Source organism: Anopheles moucheti, chromosome 2 (genome assembly GCF_943734755.1).
Source record: "Anopheles moucheti chromosome 2, idAnoMoucSN_F20_07, whole genome shotgun sequence".
NCBI classification, from domain to species: Eukaryota; Metazoa; Arthropoda; class Insecta; order Diptera; family Culicidae; genus Anopheles; species Anopheles moucheti.
The window spans coordinates 87,177,987-87,203,481 of NC_069140.1; the positions used below are offsets into that span (position 1 = coordinate 87,177,987).

The following is a 25,495-nucleotide window of genomic DNA, read 5'->3' on the forward strand; positions in this document are numbered from 1 at the left end:
CATCGAACTAGCATCGGATTAATATCGGATTAACATCGAATGAACAACGGACTATCATCGGATAAATATCGGTTTAATATCGTATAAGCATTAGATTAACATCGGATTAACATTGGATTAACATCGGACTACCGTTGGGCAACCATCGGACTATCATCGGACTATCATCTGGCTGTTATCGGATCAATAATGATGCCTACTACGGGTTCCACAAACTTGTGCGATCTGCAACTCTTGTGGAGATGGAGAATAAACCACGAGTTAGCTGAGCTGTTTGGCGGAACAGACTGCATGCCTGATGAGGATGCGGTTCTACCAGGAAGATGCTCGTTTGCGACCATCTTGGCGCGAGCCTTAGAGGAACGCAGCGCGTTGATTGAACTAAGTTCAGGAGGATCTGTCGGTGATTGGGTGCAACCAGGGATGGAGGCAGCCTCGAAACGGATTGATGGCTAGGTAGCCATGTCAGGACATGGCCCGCGCTAAAATAAGCTCTGAAACATTTGGTTTAGTTTGCCATGAGTAATAGATAATGAAGTGACTTTAATAACCATTAAGCGATCAGAATTCAGTATTCCAGAAGCCGGGATGATGTTCAGCCGTGCCATTACGGACTACGTATTTTTAATAGATCCCCCATTAGAATTACCGAAACTTTAAGCCACTCCTTGTAGCAAATCTTTAGCACGATAAACAAAAGCGTAATGGCCAAAAATCGATAGAAAAATCCTATCAAAACAAACCTTCCAACGATTTTTTTTAAAAGGGATTTTTATACATAAACGTAACGTTATGCATGCAAATATCCGTTCATTTATCCGTTCAAATATCCGTGCATAATACCCATTCCGAAAAATATGTTTTTTGATAGGGTTTCGTTAGAATGCCGAGCCCGTAACATGACGCCTGTGTTTTGTTCCTTGTTTAGAATACTTTTTTTTGCATGATGTTATTTTCATTTGCCTTATTCGTGTTTACACTGTATTTGATAATAAGGATAGATATTCACGAGGGGTCGTCGGATTTGATTTTACGGAGTATTCTTCTATCAATTTTCGTTTTACATGGAACAGTAGAACTGTTTAATGTTTTTTATTTAATTCGTCAACCGACAACGATTTATCGAAGTTGTTAATATAAAGATAAAGCCGTTTGAACTTACATTAAATGCCGAACTTGATCTTACAGTGATGTTTTATTGAATAAAGTAATAAGTAATAACTTTTTAATAAAATAATAACCAATATATAGCTTTGATATGTATGTACACTCTAACTTGTCTCGACTGATTATTTTTTTTATAAATCATTGACCATTTACTTAAAAAGTGAATTTCATTCGCACAAGCAAAAATTGTTCATTACTTTTAAATGTATGTACTTGACACAAACCAAATTGAAATGCAAATGAATTGAAGTGGTAGCATTGTTCGCTTGGGCATATCATTGCACAGAATCATATCTCCATTTAAATCGCATCCACTCGACTTTACCTACATACTGCCGTGATTATTGAGCGATTGTTTGAAGGGATTGGGAAAAGTAATACAGATCAACGTCTAACCAAGGTGTTGGCCACAACGCGAAGGAGCGGTCACGTGCAAGGCACTTCGCCACGGGATGTGGGATTGTTTATGTCACTTTGATAACGCGTAACGAGCTTACTGGTTCCTGCTCCGGACTAGGCGTTGTAAAACCCTCGGGGTATGTTCCTCATTTTGTGACACATTACGCGTTGCCGTCGGTAGTTAATAGGGAGTGTAGGAAAACACAACATTACAACAGGGGTGACAAATAAGGCGTGTGAAATCATTTCCTTATTGATATCTTTATGAAGTGGCTAAAATAATAACTGTATCAGCAACTCTACCCACAAATTGGGTTGTGCCATTTTGTGTACATTACAATAACGATACTCAATCTTAAAGAGTTTAATAGCATAATAGCTTTCATTCAAATTATTCATTGATTATTTTATATTTCTTGAGTTTGAATTTGTTACAACACAAATAATTTGGACCTTATTTGAACATTCATCAACGAATCCAAGCAAGCGTTGTCTATCGTACAGCAAACACTTCAACCACCGAAAAGCTGATGATGCATTGGAACTTCAAACACACAGCCTACTCAAACACACTCTCCTACACCCCGGGATTATGTTTCCACTATTTACACATCAATTAATTCGAATAATGACTTCTTCCGATTGTTCACTCTGCAGCGATATAGGCTCACCAAGGAAAAAGGAAGAACCTAAGGCGTTCTTGTCCCTATGTTGGTCCTTTTGCATCGAGAGTGCGCCTCCGAAATGCTCAACAGCTGAATCAACTCTTGCCTGAAGTGTTTGCCACAGATTGCTTCCCATGAAGATCCTTTCGTCCAAAAAAAAAGGTCCTCCAGCAACACCTTTCGCAAGTAAAATGGATTGGGAAAAGGAAAAGATGAGATTACTGCAGAGATCCATTACACATTGATCTTATTGTTGCGTTCTCGTGGTTAGTGAAATGATGATCACTTAATTTCATTCAATAGGTAAAAAAGATCAGCTGCAGAGCCCGGAATCGACTTGTATCGTTCCAACTTGTGGTGTTCCATGTGAGTTTCTCTTCAATTGGAGAACACACTCACAGCAACACTTTCGAAAGCTGATTTCTACCGACACTCTGTGTACTTCATGTGTACCGAGGGAAGGATATTCCGCTCCCACAATAATCTTTCTAGCCAAAGGCAATGCATTAGGCAAATGAGACATCTAATGTAACACCTACCAACGGGGGACGCAGATATGTCCTGCTGTGTTTGCTATGCCAACTCAGAAGCAGCCATCCATAACGCCCGGCAGCGCTAACGCAAGAGCACCCACGGTGGTGTTAAGCTGGTTCTTCCAAGTTCTTCCAACAACCTCCCAGGTAAACAAACCTTTGAAAATCTTCGCCCATGGACACTTTTGCAATATTTCAAGAACTTTTTGCCCAATAAGATTATCTTTCAATATTAAAAAAACATTTCTAATCCCCCGTCTTCCGTGACAGTGTGTTCCAGAGAGGAGACTTGAGAGAATATGTTAACATTCATCCCCCCTTCTTCATTCACACACTGCCGTGACCAGGATTCGAACCTGGGTTACTACGGCCACAACGTAGGGTCCTAACCACTAGACGATCACGGCTACAGACGGTGACTTGAACGAGTTACAGAAAAGCACGATCAAGCTCGAATCGAATCGACCCCCCAAAATTGGGGCATAAAGTGAGCGAGACTTTCCTCTGGCCAATTCGAGTGAAAGTACACCCAAGCCGCCCGTAACCAAGTGAATGGAAAAACATGAAACATCGGCCCATTCAGGGTGGGGTGAGAGCAACGTTGGATACAATTCATAGAAATGAGATCACTCCATTGCCACTGACCCGAGTGAGTGAACCGAGATTTACAATCATCAGCTCAGCAACATCTTTTCGTTTGACAACATTAAACAGTCACACAATATTGATTTCAACAGATCCAAAAGATCCAAAAGATGGTGATCAAAATGAGGATGCAGTTTGTTTCCGCCCGGGATCGAACCGGGGGCCTTCCGCGTGTTAGGCGGATGTGATAACCACTACACCACGGAAACATCTGTTTTTTTCTTGTCGAATGATTTTCGCTAACCCACGCCGTTGCGATGAATGGTCAGCTTGTTGAACAACGACACCGTGGCATGGAGAATGCATCCATGGCTGCGAATGCATTCGTCGTACGTGAGGTACAACATGAATAAATCAACGGAATATTCGATAATACCCTTAACCGGTCAATGATTGGGAAACTTGACCCAGAGGGCAATCGGTGGTCCAGTTGAATGGTTATTGATTATGTTCATGACTCATTACGATAATTGGGTGGGGGTGACATTGTGTGACTTTAATCCCGTTCGGTGTTTATATCATCATCATAATATAAACTTAACGTAATATGTCCGACACGATGCAAAGTGTTCTTAAAAATGCTTAAAATGCAAAACGAAGTTCATCGAAGTACATCCATCACTCATGAAGTTGAACCAACTTTCCAAATTAATTGTAAACAAGCTGACGGTAGTTGCTGGCGAGGGTTTTTTTTTATTATTGCTCTCTTTTCCTAGCTGATTGACGGTTCAACAAAAACGCAGGGCCTATCATGAATTTCCCTGTTGTTTCACATTGCTAAAATAAAGCGAAACTTCCTTACCGACGCCATGTTGTGTCTATTTCGTCCTTTTTCTGGGAGGTTTTGTTCTATCGCCATCCCTCGGAGCCGATTGACGGAAGAAAAACAACTGCGAGGCAGTTTAAATTTAATTATAAACTGTTGTTTTTCTTCATCCTCGTGCAATCAGGACTCACATCCATATTGGCCAAAGGATCAACGAGGTACCGTCATACGTTACAGCAGGAAGTGGCTTGCGGCCAAATTGCAACCAGACGATACGCCACATCCTGCAACATAAACACGCCACTCGTGGCTCATGTCGATGTTTGTCCTAATCTTTCACGGTACCATGTGGGATTTACCGGGTGGATTGTGATTTCTATTAGCGTTGATTGGATGCCACTGAATATGGTTCGAATGGACGATGGAAAAAACTCCACAGAAACCTCGAGTCACTCTCATTTATTTGCTAATGCGCCATCGATACACACTGACGAAACCTTTGGACAGGTTTTGACTTCTTTTCGCGGGGAAAATGAATCGATCACGTCATATCGAATCAGTTCAAGCGATTTGGAACACCTCTGCCGTCGGTATCGCACTAATCGGTTAATAAGGTTTTGCCAAACACATAAACTGCCTTCTGCGACTCCAATACCGCCTACTTCCGATCTTTCCACTCTGATAAGCTTAGATACGTTATCTAACATTGCGAGTCCTCGCTCACTTATGTATGTGAGTACTTACGTTCCTCCTTCTGCTCTATTCCACTGCGTCCCTGAGACCTCCTGGAGAGGAAGATCGGAATATCAGGGATTAGAGTGTTGTTTTCCTTCGCATTTGGCCAATCGCTTTTCCGATCTCGTCCATTTCATTCCATCTACCACACCATCGCGCCATCTTTTGTGTGTCGTTGCCAATTAACAATTGCGCATGGCATTGACGTCACCAAACGGAACAGGATGCGCTTCCTCTTCGCGTGCGCGGTACATTGTCTCTATCTGTCGTCATCTCGCTCCTGCTAGTGCTTTGAGCTTCTTGCTTCTCACTCTCCAGTACTCGAAGACCTCCCAGGTGTCTCACAATCCTCACGCACCAGAAGGAGAAGGATCCTTATCAGATCAGTCCACACTACTCCATTACCAGTTATGGATGCCTTCCTTCCGCGCCGAGGATCGGAGAGAAGAGATAAATACATAATCCTTCTAATTTTCCTAAATCACTAATCGTTCTCACCCACCCGACTGACCCACGCCCTTCGTAGGACGTTTATATGTATCGACAAGTGCGAAATGAGCCATTCGTCCATCTTTTTTTCCAAATAATGTATGTGCGTTTGGAGCGTTACATAGGAAGAACACGATTCTCACATAAATGACGGGTCATGCAAGCGAGTGCTCAACCTCCAGAGCAAACATCCTTCCCCTGCAGAATTGTAAATCAGATTTGGAAAATAAATAATCGCTTATGTGCAGCGCGCGTGTCCTCGCGAAATCATCCGACTGTGACCAGAGCTTGAACGGGTCCATGCCGATGAGTGAAAGAGTGAGCAGATCGTGAGAAGTGAGTTCTCCGTGTTTCGAGCGTAACCGAAAAGAACACAAAACTCTGATGGAAAAGCCTTTCCTTACTCACTCTTCCGCTTTTCCGACCTGCGGAGGTCCCAGAAGGTCCGCGGATTATGTGCAGATCAATGTCGTGTGTCCTGCCTTTCCGGCAGTCGGGCACCCTTACTTTCCTATGTTCTCCCTTCCTTTCTGCTGGTTCTTGTCCTGCGGAACCAGTTCTGCCACACACATAAGCGTTAAATTTGTTTACCTTGCTGCTTCCAGTCCGGATTTTCTACTTTGTGCAACGCCATCCTTGCGAGGCACCAGGGGGCCGAGGTATGCGGAAGGACTTCCCTTCGACCAGTCCATCTCGAGAAGGAGCTGTTCGAATGGCGTCGCACTGTGTTGGCCTCACTTTTGAACGAACTGTCGGATCGAATAGGTGCAATTGGAGTTGACACCACCGGAGAAGTTGTCAGTGAATCAGAATCTTGTGAGTGAAGGAAAACTATACCATTCGTAGAGATAGTAGTTCATAGTTGAGGCAGAGATGTGCGAGATCTTTCCGTTTTAATTGTGTAAATGCCCCAACTTCTTCCGGGAATGATATCCTGTTAAATGCAATGAGCAATCAGATAATTGTGAACGCAATTTGTCTCTAATTGTTCGTTTTGTGTGTTAAACGGCCAAATTTACGAACTCGTCGTAGGGAAGCACTTCACAACGGACGGCTTTAGAGAGCGCCTTATTGTGTTGAACTTGCATTGAACAACGTCCCTTCAAGCGATTTCCTGGTCCCATTTGTGTTTTTTGGTGATTTCTTGTGTGTGTGACTCTCCAACAAAAGAGTCTGTTTCAAAAAACTCTCCTCTGTGACGTGAGATTTCCTGCGCAGTTCCTCTGTACCTCCGAGGATATTGTACAAAGCGAGTGTCTCACAAGACCAATGGACGTCATGATGGACTGGGATATCATCGACATGTAAGTAGATTAGTTTTTATATCTTAATATTGTGTGTCGTCTAATTGTCCTTGTAATGATAGAAGATTCCTCCTGTATCGGGACACAGAACCGAGGTTGAATTGACCCGGAAAATGAGGTGTTTTGTTTGGTTCATCCCGACATCACTTGGGTCTAATTGCCCTCGTTATTTCTCCCTCTAACACAGCTTCAACTTCCACACCGTAGACCGAGAGTTGGACATTGACATTCAATCTATTCTGCTGAACGAATCAAGCTACGGTATAATACTCTCGCAAACTGAGGAGGATCTCATGGGGCCAACAGTGGAATGCCACAACACAACAAACCCCGAACAACCTGATTCCGATTCATCAAGGCAACTCGCAATGGTCCATTCGCCTTCATACTGGAAACCCTCCAAATGCACGTGAGTATGCCATCGGGTCTCCTTACCTACGGCGTCATTGAAGGGAGGTTCCATGCAGATTTGGAGCAGTTCCTACTTTGGGCATATCGTACAGAAGGATTAAGACATTACATTCGCACCATTTGAGGTTGATAAATCCGGATCGACAAACGCACGACATGCGTCGGGGAGTATTTCTATTTGCCGTAAACTATTTGTTTGCGCAACTAACAAGCCTGGTACGGATTAGCATCCGACAAATGAGTTGTGATGTTGGAGATGCAGAGAACGCCTTTGTCCTTCCATTTTGGGTTGTTGACACGGTTCTCATAGTTTCCATTTTGTTGACATTAGACGGCTTCCTTCAAGTCAACACAGTACAGCATCCCATTCATGCAACTAGAATTAGTTTCAATGCGATGTCGTACTCCACAGACGTTCATTCTTTGTGAACGAGCTCGGTGATTGTGTTGGAAAAATACTTTTTGCGGGCGACCAAGTACAAATTATAACTTGATTGGCTTCATTTAGGGATATGAATACGTAATGAAGTGATCTCGTATGGAAAATAGTGAGTTATTTCATCGCAGATATTACGGAGAAAAATAACCAATGAATCCATAAACATGCACGATTCTACGATAGCAGAGGTATCCAACTGTAAATGATGCTCAACTGCACATGACGCACGGGATGCTGAAGGATCTTTTTTTATTCTCTGTTTTATTCCAGAATGAGTAGAGATATCCATTGCACGGAAAGAACGGAAACCCCCTTTCAAGCTTGTTCACACATTTCACACATACGAGAAGAGAAAATAAATCTTGCTTAGTCTACCAGCAAGATATCTGAAGGTCCACAAAGTGGATAATATAAGAGCAATTCAAACAATTATTCCACTATTTAACAGCACCTTTTCTAAATCTAATCTTCTTGTTAGATCCAAATATTAATCCAGAATAAATGGGAACCCAAGAATGAACAAGAAGGTCAATTTCCGGAAAGGTTTCTTCTTCACACTTCTCCAACACACACACGTGTGACGAAAAGTTTGTTGTCCACACTCCCCGTAATCCCAGTTCCCGTGCCAGGTCACGTTGTTTGGACTTGTGAAACATTCACTGGACGGGTCTACCGGAATCTATTTGCTCGTTGAAACACAAAACTCCAGCCGAGAGCAACATTGTAAACTTTTGCACAACTTTCCCGAACTCAATCTCGATCTCCACTGAACCGTTTCCGTTTCCCAAACGGATAAACCGACGGCCGACGTTTCTTTCCAGGGCTTTCCAGGGATTGAACCTCCAGTGAGATGATTGTAACATTCGAAAACAATCAGAACAGTAGGACAAAGTTCGAGAGATTGATAAATGTTTAATGACTCGAAAAGGAACATATTTCGCTTTGTTTTGGAAAATTGATAGACCGGCTGTTTGCCCTATCGAAAGATGTTTGATTAGCCTGGAGAAGTTTGATTTACATTCGGAAGGAACCTGTAAATACCAACTAAGCTTGACTGGAGGACGAATATTACATATTTACTACAAAGTTACAGATTATAAATTGTACGTACAATTGCAGTAGAATTTTTCTATAATTGGAGCAGTCTAAAGTTAGTTACTTCAAGCTTCAGAGTTTTCCAATTACTCTCAATACCTCAATAACTTATGATATGGCTCAATAAGACCAAATGATTTGTCTTTTCAATCCAAATTAATTTGTTTCGCATTTTCATCTTCTATATTAGCGATTGAATGCAATCTAAACGAGGAAACTATAGGAAGCCATACAGTTTAGCACAAAATTAGGGCGGACGAGTTCGTTTGTAAGAAATCAGACCAATATTTATTCAGAAATTGAAATTATTGCAGGGGAGGTTTTCCGTTGAAAAAATGTGCAAAACACGGAGTGTTACTTTCGCATTAAATTAAAGTTTTGTTTAACCGAACCCACAAAAACTCAAACATTCGTGATTCGGTACATTAACAGAAGATGGAATGAAGTACAGTCAATGCAGGAAGCCTTCTATTTCCGCGTTCTTTCCATCGCGTGATCTTTACGAAGCATATTTAATGAGTGGCTAAGGAAAACAATCACTCGCTGCCAATTATCGCTATTTGTATAGGCACAATCCGGAAGAAACCGTGAAAAAGGTAGTCGCGCTGTTTGACAGTCGGCGAAACAAATGGAAATACGCGTTGGAACTGCGGTACTGAATGATTTATGAAGTTCTCCAACGGTATGTCCCCCTTTCAGAGTGTCCATTGCAGAAGGGGTTGACGCTGTGGAGAGCGGATCCGGAAATGTTCCGTGACGGAAAGTTTGTGCTAAATACACATCAGCTTCATTTCCGATTCGACATGCATTAGAACATGTTTTAATAATCGAATGATGCGGAAATGCAGTGATCATTGCATAATTTAGGTCGAGCATTACGGTCAGATGCACCGCACCGCACGTTTCCATGGTAATCAATAGCAGTTGGGAGTTCTAGCATACTCAATCATTTCTAAAAACAATAGAAATCACATGCAGAATCCCTTCACGGCGGTCATTTATTATGCCCAAGGTTCCTCCAGAGCCTTTTAGCCTTGCATCCACCACACGACACTCATTTCCACGCTTTTCCGTTGATGAGCATTCCGCACAGAATCAATGAAAAAAGCATTTCCAAAGGGGCGTTGCCAGCGAAGGACCAATCAGTGCTCTGTACTCGTCGAAAGCAGGACGACAACAAAAGGACTCAAAGGGAACGCCGATTGATGGCGCTCACATCTCCCGCAGATGAGATTCGCTTACATCTGGCGAGAGATTGGCTCTGTTTAGTTCGCCACAGTTAGTTCTCGTTTGCGGTTAGGTTTAGATATACGACAAGCTCAAGGTATTGCCCAAGCAAAGAATTCCATCATCCGACGGCATTTGCAATAGAAAAGTGATGTGAAACTGTAACTCCCGTCGAGAATAATGTTGTGTGTGTGTGTGCTAATTCCAGAACTCCGACGTCAGAGCTGAACAATTCCGTGGACTGTGATGAACTAACTCGCGGCATGCTACAGGAGGCCAGCGAAACGGAGATCCTGTACAAGGACGATTCTTCAATTGTTCCGCCAGACATGTGCTCCAAGGATCCGAATCCGTGTGATAACAACAATCTCCGACCATGTCCTCACTGTAACAAACATTTCCCGTGTAGGTCTACTCTCGACCAACACCTTCGGCGGAGGCATACAGACGAAAAGCCTTTCCAGTGCGCCAAATGTCCCAAGGCGTTCCGGCTCTCATCCACACTGTCCGCACACAAGAAGCTGCATGACCAAAGCGGACCCAGTCTGCGGTGTGAAACGTGTGGACGAGCCTTCACACAGCCCAGTGCCCTGTCCAGCCATCGGCTACTTCATCGGACGGAACGGCCGCATTGTTGCAATCTTTGTGGAAAACAGTTTGTCCGTTTGCACGCCCTCAAGACACATGTCCTTAGTCACGCGAATGAACGACCTTTCGCGTGTGATCAGTGCGGAAAAACGTTCACCGAAAAGCACGTCCTTGTGCGCCATCGGAAGACGCACAGTGACGAACGGCCGCACGAGTGTGAGGTGTGCTCGAAAGCCTTCAAGGAACGGTATGACCTACTACGGCACACGCTCATTCACAGTGGATTGCGACCCCACAAGTGTCCCGATTGTTCGAAAACGTTTATCCAGTCCAATGCACTGGCGAAGCATCGGAGGTGTCATGAACGGGAACGCTTTCTTGGCCACCAGATGGATCCGGTCGCCTTTTCTGTGACTCGAACGGAAACTGCGTGTTGTTAGGTGTAGATGTGGTAGTTTGAGCCAAGAAGGGACTATGCAATCGGGTGCATAGTTGTTCCTATATGCGACATTGTCGATTGTTTGATTTGATTTGGAAAATAAATAGACACGTGTTTGTGTCAATGTTACCAGAGCTCTTATTACGCATGCTTCTTCATTATCACAAAAGATTTAATTTACTCAATTTCACCCATGTATGAAAGTGTTTTATAAGGGCCGCCCGGTGGCATGACGGTAGTAGACGCCGATCTTCACACGAACGGACCGGACCAATCCCCCGTACGCAGGGCTGACTATCCAGCTAGGGGTAAATAAAGTTACAGAAACCCAGAAAAGGCAGGCCTAGGCCTCTTGAGGTTGTCAAATGTTAATAAGTAAACTACAACTATATCTATATCTATACTGTTCTGATATTATATAAGTACATTGGATATCGCGTGAATATTGAATATATTAGATAATGTAAAAATAAAGCAAAAAATGTAAATAAATAACTACTCGTTACATGTAAACATCTTAGAGAACTCCTTAAATGTGAATAAATCAAATTACAATTTGTACAATCTTTTTTGGCAGTATTGTAAGCAGGGGCAGTTTTGACGGTAAACAGACTAAGCGGTCGTTTGGGGCCCCGAGTCACGACGACATTACTATTACAAGTTAGGAATAATCTTTGATTTTCTTTAATAGTTGATTAAATTATTAGTTACAAAAACTGCCTCACGAGATTAATGCTTGGTGTAGTGTACAGTTATTGTACTGTATTGTTATCAAACATGACGTTAGTTCATTTAAGTTATTCTCGACAGGTACATTCCACAGTAGACGAACTAGGCCAGGTGGTGTTTGGCAGCTATTGGAATATACTTCCATAAACCGATCAGCAGAAGTTGTCACCGAATCATGAACATAATGCAATTAGTCACAATGTTGCTGATGTTTTTTTATATAAGAAATTATTAAAAAACAGCTGAAGCTTTAAATTTTCCCCAAACAGAAAAAAACTGTGCTTGGCTATCATCATTGATGTCGAGATACGAGCTAGGGTTCTGACTACCAATCGGTCTTTCTGCAGTCTGAGGAAAATTCGCTACTCCAAACACCTGTCGCGACAATCGAAGTTCGAAGCTGAGTTCGAGAGGAAGAAGCGCACAAGGATTTTTGGTCCCGTATGTGTGAAAGGACAATGGAGGAACCGCTAGAATGAATGGAGGAACCGCTGTACGATGAACTTCACTGTCCTACTGAAAATGCTCGCTAGGTTCCGTTGGGCACGTCATGAGAATGACACCGGACGACCCAGCCCGTAAAGTTCTTTTAGGTCATCCATATGGACAGAGGAGGCGTAGTAGGTCCAAATTGAGAGGAAGGCAATAATTTTGAGACGCAGTGAACCTAATAACTAAGGATTATTTCCTGTGAACCTGTTAAGTGATGTTGTCCTGCAATTGCTTCCTTACTTTAACTGAATTCACTCGTAGCTCGTAGTGACTTAACAGGGGGATATCCCAGATTAGATTTGCTACCGGATCTGTTGTGTTTAGACTAATCAATGACATGCACAATGATTTAGGATAAATGAATGATTTAAATCTGTCAAGGGAAAGAGTTTATTAAAACCTCTAAGAATTAAATCATTCAATACAATTTTACAATTAATCCTTCACGGTGACTTTAACTGATAGTTTAAATTCTGATTTACATATGTGTTAGTTAACTCAGGATTTAAATAATGTTTCCAGTATAAGCTCTTCAAAAGGGGCCTTACGCCGCGTAGGGCTTCCACAAGTGTAAATTCGCCACTGATTGTAAGTATATAAATCACAAAGTAATGTATTCCTATTTAAGATATCAATGATATGAAATCAAAAGTTGCGATATAAACTACTGCGTTATAGCAACTAAAACAACTATAGTTTATCTACTTTAAAAATGAAATATTTTAGACTGAATTCTTGTTAATTACGAACCAACTTCAATAATCAAAATCGGTAACCAACAAACCTTACTAGAATATGTTTACTTCGTACACTTTAAGATAGTTTAAGACAGAGATAGCTCACTTTGGAAAATATTAAAGACTTATACAATAACATTGACACAAACACGTGTCTATTTATTTTCCAAATCAAATCAAGCAATCGACAATGTCGCATGTAGGACCACCTATACACCTGTTTGCGTAGTCCCCTCGTGGCTCAAACTACCACATCTACACCTAACAACACGCAGTTTCCGTTCGAGTCACAGAAAAGGCGACCGGATCCATCTGGTGGCCAAGAAAGCGTTCCCGTTCATGACACCTCCGATGCTTCGCCAGTGCATTGGACTGGATAAACGTTTTCGAACAATCGGGACACTTGTGGGGTCGCAATCCACTGTGAATGAGCGTGTGCCGTAGTAGGTCATACCGTTCCTTGAAGGCTTTCGAGCACACCTCACACTCGTGCGGCCGTTCGTCACTGTGCGTCTTCCGATGGCGCACAAGGACGTGCTTTTCGGTGAACGTTTTTCCGCACTGATCACACGCGAAAGGTCGTTCATTCGCGTGACTAAGGACATGTGTCTTGAGGGCGTGCAAACGGACAAACTGTTTTCCACAAAGTTTGCAACAATGGGGCCGTTCCGTCCGATGAAGTAGCCGATGGCTGGACAGGGCACTGGGCTGTGTGAAGGCTCGTCCACACGTTTCACACCGCAGACTGGGTCCGCTTTGGTCATGCAGCTTCTTGTGTGCGGACAGTGTGGATGAGAGCCGGAACGCCTTGGGACATTTGGCGCACTGGAAAGGCTTTTCGTCTGTATGCCTCCGCCGAAGGTGTTGGTCGAGAGTAGACCTACACGGGAAGTGTTTGTTACAGTGAGGACATGGTCGGAGATTGTTGTTATCACACGGATTCGGATCCTTGGAGCACATGTCTTGCGGAGCAATTGAAGAATCGTCCTTGTACAGGATCTCCGTTTCGCTGGCCTCCTGTAGCATGCCGGGAGTTAGTTCATCACAGTCCACGGAATTGTTCAGCTCTGACGTCGGAGTTCTGAAATTAGCACACACACACAACATTTTTCTCAACGGGAGTTGCAGTTTAACATCACTTTTCTATTGCAAAAGCCGTCGGACGATGGAATTCTTTGCTTGGGCAATACCTTGAGCTTGTCGTATATCTAAACCTAACTGCAAACGAGAACTAACTGTGGCGAACTAAACACAGCCAATCTCTCGTCAGATGTAAGCGCATCTCATCTGCGGGAGATGTGAGCGCCATCAATCGGCGTTCCCTTTGAGTCCTTTTGTTGTCGTCCTGCTTCCGACGAGTACGGAGCACTGATTGGTCCTTCGCTGGCAACGCCCCTTTGGAAATGCTTTTTTCATTGATTCTGTGCGGAATGCTCATCAACGGAAAAGTGTGGAAATGGGTGTCGTGTGGTGGATGCAAGGCTAAAAGGCTCCGGAGGAACCTTGGGTATAATAAATGACCGCCGTGAAGGGCTTCTGCATGTGATTTCTATTGTTTTTAGAAATGATTGAGTATGCTAGAACTCCCAACTGCTATTGATTACCATGGAAACGTGCGGTGCATCTGACCGTAATGCTCGACCTAAATTATGCAATGATCACTGCATTTCCGCATCATTCGATAATTAAAACATGTTCTAATGCATGTCGAATCGGAAAATGAAGCTGATGTGTATTTAGCACAAACTTTCCGTCACGGAACATTTCCGGATCCGCTCTCCACAGCGTCAACCCCTTCTGCAATGGACACTCTGAAAGGGGGACATACCGTTGGAGAACTGCATAAATCATTCAGTACCGCAGTTCCAACGCGTATTTCCATTTGTTTCACTGACTGTCAAACAGCGCGACTACCTTTTTCACGGTTTCTTCCGGATTGTGCCTATACAAATAGCGATAATTGGCAGCGAGTGATTGCTTTCCTTAGCCACTCATTAAATATGCTTCGTAAAGATCACGCGATGGAAAGAACGCGGAAATAGAAGGCTTCCTGCATCGACTGTACTTCATTTCATCTTCTCTTAATGTACCGAATCCCGAATGTTTGAGTTTTTGTGGGTTCGGTTAAACAAAACTTTAATTTAATGCGAAAGTAACACTCCGTGCTGTGCACATTTTTTCAACGGAAGACCTCCGCTGCAATAATTTCAATTTCTGAATAAATATCTAATAAATAATTTGGTCTGATTTCTTACAAGCAAACTCGTCTGCCCTAATATTGTGCTAAGCTGTATGGCTTCCTAGAGTTTCCTCGTTTAGATTGCATTCAATCGCTAATATAGAAGATGAAAATGCGAAACAAATTAATTCGGATTGAAAAGACAAATCATTTGGTCTTATTGAGCCATATCATAAGTTATTGAGGTATTGAGAGTAATTGGAAAACTCTGAAGCTTGAAGTAACTAACTTTAGACTGCTCCAATGATAGAAAAATTCTACTGCAATTGTACGTACAATTTATAATCTGTAACTTTGTAGTAAATATGTAATATTCGTCCTCCAGTCAAGCTTAGTTGGTATTTACAGGTTCCTTCCGAATGTAAATCAAACTTCTCCAGGCTAATCAAACATCTTTCGATAGGGCAAACAGCCGGTCTATCAATTTTCCAAAACAAAGCGAAATATGTTCCTTTTCGAGTCATTAAACATTTATCAATCTCTCGAACTTTGTCCTACTGTTCTGATTGTTTCCGATTGTTACAATCACCTCACTGGAGGTTCAATGTAAAGCCCTGGAAAGAAACGTCGGCCGTCGGTTTACCCGTTTTGGAAACGGAAATGGTTCAGTGGAGATCGAGATTGAGTTCGGGAAAGTTGTGCAAAAGTTTACAATGTTGCTCTTTGCTGGAGTGTTGTGTTTCAACGAACAAATAGATTCCGGTAGACCCGTCCAGTGAATGTTTCACGAGTCCAAACAACGTGACCTGGCACGGGAACTGGGATTACGGAGAGTGGGGACAACAAACTTTTCGTCACACGTGTGTGTGTTGGAGAAGTGTGAAGAAGAAACCTTTTCGGAAATTGACCTTCTTGCTCATTCTTGGGTTCTCATTTATTCTGGATTAATATTTAGGGTCTTACAAGAAGATTGGATTTAGAAAAGATGCTGTTAGATAGTAGAATAATTGTTTGAATTGCTCTAATATTATCCAGTGTGTGGACCTTCAGATATCTTGCTGGTAGACTAAGCAAGATTTATTTTCTCTTCTCGTATGTGTGAAATGTGTGAACAAGCTTGAAAGGGGGTTTCCGTTCTTTCCGTGCAATGGATATCTCTATTCAATCTGGAATAAACCAGAGAATAAAAAAGATCCTTCGGCATCCCGTGCGTCATGTGCAGTTGAGCATCATTTACAGTTGGATACCTCTGCTATCGTAGAATCGTGCATGTTTATGGATTCATTGGTTATTTTTCTCCGTAATATCTGCGATGAAATAACTCACTATTTTCCATGCGAGATCACTTCATTACGTATTCATATCCCTAAATGAAGCCAATCAAGTTATAATTTGTATTTGGTCGCCCGCAAAAAGTATTTTTCCAACACAATCACCGAGCTCGTTCACAAAGAATGAACGTCTGTGGAGTACGACATCACATTGAAACTAATTCTAGTTGCATGAATGGGATGCTGTACTGTGTTGACTTGAGGGAAGCCGTCTAATGTCAACAAAATGGAAACTATGAGAACCGTGTCAACAACCCAAAATGGAAGGACAAAGGCGCTCTCTGTATTTCCAACATCACAACTCATTTGTCGGATGCTAATCCGTACCAGGCTTGTTAGTTGCGCAAACAAATAGTTTACGGCAAATAGAAATACACCCCGACGCATGTCGTGCGTTTGTCGATCCGGATTTATCAACCTCAAATGGTGCGAATGTAATGTCTTAATCCTTCTGTACGATATGCCCAAAGTAGGAACTGCTCCAAATCTGCATGGAACCTCCCTTCAATGACGCCGTAGGTAAGGAGACCCGATGGCATACTCACGTGCATTTGGAGGGTTTCCAGTATGAAGACGAATGGACCTTTGCGAGTTGCCTTGATGAATCGGAATCAGGTTGTTCGGGGTTCGTGTTGTGGCACTCCGCTGTTGGCCCCATGAGATCCTCCTCAGTTTGCGAGAGTATTATACCGTAGCTTGATTCGTTCAGCAGAATAGATTGAATGTCAATGTCCAACTCTCGGTCTTCGGTGTGGAAGTTGAAGCTGTGTTAGAGGGAGAAATAACGAGAGCAATTAGACCCAAGTGATGTCGGGATGAACCAAATGTCACAAACAAAACACCTCATTTTCCGGGTCAATTCAACCTCGGTTCTGTGTCTCGATGCAGGAGGAATCTTCTATCATTACAAGGACAATAAGGCAACACACAATATTAAGATATAAAAACTAATCTACTTACATGTCGATGATATCCCAGTCCATCATGACGTCCATTGGTCTTGTGAGACACTCGCTTTGTACAATATCCGTTGAGGTACGGAGGAACTGCGCAGGAAATCTCACGTCACAGAAGAGAGTTTTTTGAAACAGACTCTTTTGTTGGAGAGTCAAACACACATGAAATCACAAAAAAACACAAATGGGACCAGGAAATCGCTTGAAGGGACGTTGTTCAATGCAAGTTCAACACAATAAGGCGCTCTCTAAAGCCGTCCGTTGTGAAGTGCTTCCCTACGACGAGTTCGTTAATTTGGCCGTTTAACACACAAAACGAACAATTAGAGACAAATTGCGTTCCCAATTATCTGATTGCTCATTGCATTTAACAGGATATCATTCCCTGAAGAAGTTTGGGCAATTACACAATTAAAACGGAAAGATCTCGCACATCTCTGCCCCAACTATGAACTACTATCTCTACGAATGGTATAGTTTTCCTTCCCTCACAAGATTCTGATTCACTGACAACTTCTCCGGTGGTGTCAACTCCAATTGCACCTATTCGATCCGACAGTTCGTTCAAAAGTGAGGCCAACACAGTGCGACGCCATTCGAACAGCTCCTTCTCGAGATGGACTGGTCGAAGGGAAGTCCTTCCGCATACCTCGGCCCCCTGGTGCCTCGCAAGGATGGCGTTGCACAAAGTAGAAAATCCGGACTGGAAGCAGCAAGGTAAACAAATTTAACGCTTATGTGTGTGGCAGAACTGGTTCCGCAGGACAAGAACCAGCAGAAAGGAAGGGAGAACATAGGAAAGTAAGGGTGCCCGACTGCCGGAAAGGCAGGACACACGACATTGATCTGCACATAATCCGCGGACCTTCTGGGACCTCCTCAGGTCGGAAAAGCAGAAGAGTGAGTAAGGAAAGGCTTTTCCATCAGAGTTTTGTGTTCTTTTCGGTTACGCTCGAAACACGGAGAACTCACTTCTAACGATCTGCTCACTCTTTCACTCATCGGCATGGACCCGTTCAAGCTCTGGTCACAGTCGGATGATTTCGCGAGGACACGCGCGCTGCACATAAGCGATTATTTATTTTCCAAATCTGATTTACAATTTTGCAGGGGAAGATGTTTGCTCTGGAGGTTGGACGCTCGCTTGCACGACCCGTCATTTATGTGAGAATTGTGTTCTTCCTATGTAACGCTCCAAACGCACATACATTATTTGGGAAAAAAGATGGACGAATGGCTCATTTCGCACTTGTCGATGCATATAAACGTCCTACGACTGGCGCGGGTCAGTCGGGAGGGTGAGAACGATTAGTGATTTAGAAAAATTAGAAGGATTATGTATTTATCTCTTCTCTCCGATCCTCGGCGCGGAAGGAAGGCATCCATAACTGGTAATGGAGTAGTGTGGACTATCTGATAAGGATCCTTCTCCTTCTGGTGCGTGAGGATTGTGAGACACCTGGGAGGTCTTCGAGTACTGGAGAGTGAGAAGCAAGAAGCTCAAAGCACTAGCAGGAGCGAGATGACGACAGATAGAGACAATGTACCGCGCACGCGAAGAGGAAGCGCATCCTGTTCCGTTTGGTGACGTCAATGCCATGCGCAATTGTTAATTGGCAACGACATACAAGAGATGGCGCGATGGTGTGATGGATGGAATGAAATGGACGAGATCGGAAAAGCGATTGGCCAAATGCGAAGGAAAACAACACTCTAATCCCTGATATTCCGATCTTCCTCTCCAGGAGGTCTCAGGGACGCAGTGGAATAGAGCAGACAGGAGGAACGTAAGTACTCACATACATAAGTGAAGGAGGACTCGCAATGTTAGATAACGTATCTAAGCTTATCAGAGTGGAAAGATCGGAAGTAGGCGGTATTGGAGTCGCAGAAGGCAGTTTATGTGTTTGGCAAAACCTTATTAACCGATTAGTGCGATACCGACGGCAGAGGTGTTCCAAATCGCTTGAACTGATTCGATATGACGTGATCGATTGATTTTCCCCGGGAAAAGAAGTCAAAACCGGTCCAAAGGTTTCGTCAGTGTGTATCGATGGCGCATTAGCAAATAAATGAGAGTGACTCGAGGTTTCTGAGGAGTTTTTTCCATCGTCCATTCGAACCTTTCAGCGCCATCCAATCAACGCTAATAGAAAACACAATCCACCCGGTAAATCCCACATGGTACCGTGAAAGATTAGGACAAACATCGACATGAGCCACGAGTGGCGTGTTTATGTTGCAGGATGTGGCGTATCGTCTGGTTGCAATTTGGCCGCAAGCCACTTCCTGCTGTAACGTATGACGATACCTCGTTGATCCTTTGGCCAGTATGGATGTGAGTCCTGATTGCACGAGGATGAAGAAAAACAACAGTTTATAATTAAATTTAAACTGCCTCGCAGTTGTTTTTCTTCCGTCAATCGGCTCCGAGGGATGGCGATAGAACAAAACCTCCCAGAAAAAGGACGAAATAGACACAACATGGCGTCGGTAAGGAAGTTTCGCTTTATTTTAGCAATGTGAAACAACAGGGAGATTCATGATAGGCCCTGCGTTCTTGTTGAACCGTCAATCAACTAGGAAAAGAGAGCAATAATAAAAAAACCCTCGCCAGCAACTACCGTCAGCTTGTTTACAATTAATTTGGAAAGTTGGTTCAACTTCATGAGTGATGGATGTACTTCGAAGAATTTCGTTTTGCATTTTAAGCATTTTTAAGAACATTTTGCATCGTGTCGGACATATTACGTTAAGTTTATATTAGGATGATGATATGAACACCGAATGGGATTAAAGTCACACAATGTCACCCCCACCCAATTATCGTAATGAGTCATGAACATAATCAATAACCATTCAACTGGACCACCGATTGTCCTCTGGGTCAAGTTTCCCAATCATTGACCGGTTAGAGGTATTACCGAATATTCCGTTGATTTATTCATGTGTACCTTCATGTTGTACCTCACGTATGACAAATGCATTCGCAGCCATGGATGCATTCTCCATGCCACGGTGTCGTTGTTCAACGAGCTGACCATTCATCGCAACGGCGTGGGTTAGCGAAAATCATTCGACAAGAGAACAACAGATGTTTCCGTGGTGTAGTGGTTATCACATCCGCCTAACACGCGGAAGGCCCCCGGTTCGATCCCGGGCGGAAACAAACTGCATCCTCATTTTGATCACCATCTTTTGGATCTTTTGGATCTGTTGAAATCAATATTGTGTGACTGTTTAATGTTGTCAAACGAAAAGATGTTGCTGAGCTGATGATTGTAAATCTCGGTTCACTCACTCGGGTCAGTGGCAATGGAGTGATCTCATTTCTCTGAATTGTACCCAACGTTGCTCTCACCCCACCCTGAATGGGCCGGTGTTTCACGTTTTTCCATTCACTTGGTTACGGGCGGCTTGGGTGTACTTTCACTCGAATTGGCCAGTGGAAAGTCTCGCTCACTTTATGCCCCAATTTTGGGGGGGTCGATTCGGTTCGAGCTTGATCGTGCTTTTCTGTAACTCGTTCAAGTCACCGTCTGTAGCCGTGATCGTCTAGTGGTTAGGACCCTACGTTGTGGCCGTAGTAACCCAGGTTCGAATCCTGGTCACGGCAGTGTGCAACTGAGAAAGGGGGGAAGAATGTTGACAATTCACAAGCCCTCCTATCTCTGGAAACACACTGTCACGGAAGACGGAGAAACCAGTTTTTTAATGTAATTTAGTAATGCCCAAATTTTCGCCAGCGATGATGGGAAGGATGAGCCACAACTCCGGGAGATCATTTCGCTCTTTAATACTGAATATATTTATAATACTATGTTAGGTGTATGGAAGTTTGGTATATGAATTCGTTTGTCACACTATTTTAAGCGTGCGACGTTATTATGTTAATTACAGACCAAAATTGATATATTGATATGTACGCAGTGTTTTTACTTGCAGATTAGCGCCTCTTTTGAAATAAAAACGATGTTTGCGATGTATATTTTGTATGTATATATTCGAATTATGAAATTCAAGTAAATATTCTATTTCTAATGGATTGTTTTAGTTTAAACCTGACGAACAAAATTGGTTTTCATGAAGCAGAAAAATGTTCGAATTACAAAATGTAAGAAAAGTAACATCTTATTATTGTTGGATTATTTTTTAATAATGAAAATGAATAATAGCTTGTCGAAAAAAATTGGTAAGCTCATCAATAAAAAACAGTCCCAATTGGAACACATTTTTATAGCGCCCTATGGTAGTATTAAGGATTGCAATACTTCCAGAACTTTGGAAGCTTTGAAGTGTAACTATACAAGATTAGAAAGCAGCGTTCAAATTGCACCTGACTATGGCATAATTCAAACTCGGGATACTTGTTTGCTTTCTTCTTCAAACACGCCCCCAACACCGACATGTACTTAATCGCCTTTTTTACATCATGTGACTCAAGTTCCTTATGTATCATGTACCCATGTAGCATATTTTCAAAGGGAATACCTCTATGCGGAAGCTCCTCCAGTGTAGGGTAGTCGTTCATGCATGCTTCACAGCCGCACCGAAAATTGAACATATTCAGCAATACAGTTTGTCTGTCCTCCAGATCGTTCTTCAAATGGTGTCGCCTAAGAGATACGAAAGGAAGATATGAATACCATACACGTAGTAAAAAGTATGAACACCTTGTGGTTTAACAACTTACTCATAATTGTCGAACAATTGGCCTCCTCCAGCAATTGGACGAATCACAACGATAGCGCAGCGTCCATCACGTAAAGTGATGCGCTTCACATTAGGTGCACAGGAATGGTTCATCATGCCGATCAACGGGAAGCAACCCGTTGCATATCCCTCACTATCGTTCAACGACTGTTCCATCTTGTAGTCCATGAAACATAGCCATTGTCGATTGCATTTTGCGATTTGCAAATGACGCAGGATCAGATCGAACAACAGCTTCGTCGTGTTGGTATCCACGGCACAAATCGATCCCAGCTCGGTTCTTTCCAACACGAGCTGATGTACGATGGTTGCGAAGAATATCGTAAATGCCAGATCTTTACGTCGGCGTAGCTGCTGGTTTGTTGTTAGTACGTACACTGCGTCGTAAATATCCTTTGGTGTAGCAGCTTTCCAGTCCATTGAAAAAGCGTTTATTCCCGCTTCATTCAAGCCATTCAGATGCTCTTTCAATGCCTGTACATCGTGATCGAAGGCAGCGACGGCCAAAGCAATAGCGCGTATTGCAACCACGGGAACATCTCCAGAAATTCGCCACATGTCTCGAATGATCGCACACTCATAGCGATGGTACTGTTGGTACGCTTTGCTCAAACATTGCTCCGAACAGTACATAGCCAGGGTACATCCTTCACAAGGAATCAGTGTAAAAATCTTTTCTTCATAGCAATAGGCACACCGTACATAGCGAAGCAAGTCGTCCAACACCGTAACGAACGGTTTGTCGATCATCACGACATCACCGACGTTTAAGCGATGATTAGTCACTACATGCCGACCGAATTGATCATTCCTTTGCAGCTGTAAACATTTTGCAACCTGCGGCATATTCTCATGCGCACCGTAGCTTAACTTGAGCTGACGCTCCGCTTGTTCATGCGTACGCCTGGATGGACCTTTCGGCACTTTCTTCGATGCCTTTTCCAGTGCTAGCTTAGCATCCTTTTCACGTTTCTTAAGCTTTTCTGCAAGCCGCTCGGGATAGTTTGAATCCCGCGCGAGACGAATATTTTTCAAACAATCCTCATACTGGCGGAGCTCCAGACAGATCAATGACCGGTTACCATACGCTAGGGCTCTTTGCTCCGATCCTTTTTCTGAGTAGGTGATGCTCTCGTTGTAATATTTGACGGCTTCAATATAGCGCTTGACGCGCGGATGAAACATGTAATTCCCCAAGTTCCGCAGCTCATCCGCTTTCGCGTTATTCTTAACATCACTGTGCAAGGCTAACAGTTCGCGGTACGGAAAATCACGAAGATAATGTCTAATTTCGCGAGTGAAAAAAACACTCTTTGCTTGCTGATTAGACATGCTGGCGTTAGCTAAGCCGTACGCAATCTCTTCATCCCACAGGGAATCGAAAAGTTGTTTAACGTCGCAATCCGGTTCTTTGAGTGCGCGAGACATTGCGGTGAAATAGCTGGTGTGTTAACAAAAGGGAAGCTAAAATTACATTGAATTTGCTATTGCTAACAGTAATGTAACATACTTACGATATTCCGTAGCTTGAAAACAGTGCAATATATTGCAGAATTAAAAATGTACACTGGTATTACTCAGAAAAAAACGTAGTTTCCTTTGATGACACACGAGAAACTGAAAGCTGTTGCAAACACGCCCCAGTTGACAACTGTACAATTTGACAACTTCGTTTAAATAATCACAGCAGATTTATTGCTTTCAATAAACTGGCAACAATGCAGTTTGTGAAAAAAAACTGTGAAATGTGACTAGAAATCTGCAATAGGCATCGGAAACGTTTTAAAACTTTTGTTTAAAAACTGCAAATATCACCTTCAGATAACTTGATAATGGCTTGTTATGTTAGTTAATAAGGCTAACGTCTGATTTTTCATCCAAGTTGGTACTGACGTTTGATTACGGCCGATGCAGCAAAATGGCAAACGTTTACTGCCTCAGTTGATCGAATCTTTCATCAATAGTCGCAGTGAGAATTGTGTAGGCTTGTGTTTTGCATAATTGTACTGTGTTCTCTATATTTCTCGCGCATATAGTGCAATAAACCTGTAGAACTCTTCCTTTTTATCATGGTTTACGTGAAGTGCAATTGGAAACATCGCAGAAATGTGTGTTGTTGTCTGGTGTCGTATCAATCGTGTTCACGGACCGCCGGTTTCCATACTCGATCAAAGCACATGGAAAAGCTGGAATCACCGGAACTCCTAACCGGAACGGAGCGTACGTTTTTTGTTGGTTTGCACATTCGAGAGAGTATTTTCGTTAAATGTATTACCTATTGCTTTTCATATCCATCTTTCTATCCATGCAAACAAAGCACAATGACCTTATTCTGTCTGATTGTAAAACCCAGGTACCAGCGTGCAGAAAACTATCCTTTTTTCAAGTAAAAAATGAGATGATCCACACTGAAAAGCTAATCCTCAATTTCATGGTTTGCAGGTAATCATACAACCCACGGCAATATGCGGCTGTAAATGGCCCTAAACCAAAACTTAAAGAAGACCGGCTGCCACCAATTAAGCAATCATCGTGTAACCACGAAAATGCAATAGTAAGATCGTCATGCTACCTCCGTGGACCCTTTCTCCAAATCTCTGCTCTGCAACACAAAAGCGTACAAAATCGCTTGAAAAAGATGCATTTGGAGGCTCAATTTTCCGGCAAGAGTACCTTCATTGGAAGCAATCTGTGGTAAACACTTCAGGCAAGAGTTGATTCAGCTGTTGTGCATTTCAAAGCACCACCGGAGTGCAGCAAAAGGACCACCATAGGGACAGGATCGCCTTAGGTTCTTCCTTTTTCCTTGGTGAGCCTATTTCGTTGTCGAACGAACAATCGGAAGAAGTCATTATTCGAATTAATTGATGTGTAAATAGTGGAAACATAATCCCGGGGTACGAGAGTGTGTTTGAGTAGGCTGTGTGTGATTAGGGTCCAAGTGAGTGCGAGATCAGCTTTTTTCGGTGGTTGAAGTGTTTGGTATTTGTGAATACGGTAGGCATCGCGTGCTTGGATTGAGTGAAGTGAATTAAAGTTACCAGACGAATGTACTGTAGATGCAAGATGGCGAACCGTTTAAAGTGATCTAATTTATTCTTCGCAGAACTAACAAAGGTAAGTACACCAACATGTCTTCTACTTTTTGCTTTTATTAACTCGGAGCTAGCCAGCTAGTTAAATCCCGAAAGTACGAAGGAAAGATCCGGATTTCATTTGATATCGGTCTTATCGGGTTCGGCACCGCTACTACTCTAAGCCTATACTAGACCTTGCTGCTTGCCATTTGATTAATGCTTTAATCTCAAGTTTACTTTCTTCAACAGTTTAACAGTCTGACTGGTACAGCTATTATATCAGTCACTTCATAAAGATATCAATTGGGAAATGATTTCACACGCCCCTATTTGTCACCCCTGTTATAATGTTGTATTTTCCTACACCCCCTATTAACTT

General features: G+C 42.8%; 3 protein-coding genes and 4 non-coding genes across 7 annotated transcripts; 3 read left to right on the forward strand and 4 right to left on the reverse strand.

Moving 5' to 3' along the window:
• Positions 1 to 3,099: 3,099 nt before the first annotated feature.
• Trnah-gug (transfer RNA histidin (anticodon GUG)) lies at positions 3,100 to 3,171 on the reverse strand. Its single transcript has one exon. It is a non-coding gene; the product is annotated as a tRNA-His (tRNA).
• Positions 3,172 to 3,545: 374 nt separating this feature from the next.
• Positions 3,546 to 3,618, reverse strand: Trnav-aac (transfer RNA valine (anticodon AAC)). The gene has a single exon. It is a non-coding gene; the product is annotated as a tRNA-Val (tRNA).
• A 3,050-nt stretch (positions 3,619 to 6,668) lies between these two features.
• On the forward strand, positions 6,669 to 10,903 carry LOC128299811 (zinc finger protein 70-like). Its single transcript, XM_053035917.1, has 3 exons — positions 6,669 to 6,703; positions 6,891 to 7,112; positions 10,084 to 10,903. The coding sequence occupies exons 1-3, from the start codon at positions 6,669 to 6,671 to the stop codon at positions 10,901 to 10,903; spliced, it is 1,077 nt and encodes a 358-aa protein (XP_052891877.1).
• A 2,218-nt stretch (positions 10,904 to 13,121) lies between these two features.
• Positions 13,122 to 17,365, reverse strand: LOC128299817 (zinc finger protein 70-like). Its single transcript, XM_053035931.1, has 3 exons — positions 17,331 to 17,365; positions 16,916 to 17,134; positions 13,122 to 13,941 (listed from the first exon to the last, which is right to left on the reverse strand). Exons 1-3 carry the CDS (start codon positions 17,363 to 17,365, stop codon positions 13,122 to 13,124), a joined length of 1,074 nt encoding a protein of 357 aa, XP_052891891.1.
• A 3,057-nt stretch (positions 17,366 to 20,422) lies between these two features.
• Positions 20,423 to 20,495, forward strand: Trnav-aac (transfer RNA valine (anticodon AAC)). The gene has a single exon. It is a non-coding gene; the product is annotated as a tRNA-Val (tRNA).
• Positions 20,496 to 20,870: 375 nt separating this feature from the next.
• Trnah-gug (transfer RNA histidin (anticodon GUG)) lies at positions 20,871 to 20,942 on the forward strand. The gene has a single exon. It is a non-coding gene; the product is annotated as a tRNA-His (tRNA).
• Positions 20,943 to 21,482: 540 nt separating this feature from the next.
• Positions 21,483 to 23,603, reverse strand: LOC128310355 (SET and MYND domain-containing protein 4-like). Its single transcript, XM_053046977.1, has 3 exons — positions 23,554 to 23,603; positions 22,020 to 23,480; positions 21,483 to 21,942 (listed from the first exon to the last, which is right to left on the reverse strand). The coding sequence occupies exons 2-3, from the start codon at positions 23,465 to 23,467 to the stop codon at positions 21,582 to 21,584; spliced, it is 1,809 nt and encodes a 602-aa protein (XP_052902937.1). The 5' UTR covers positions 23,468 to 23,480; positions 23,554 to 23,603; the 3' UTR covers positions 21,483 to 21,581.
• Positions 23,604 to 25,495: the final 1,892 nt, after the last annotated feature.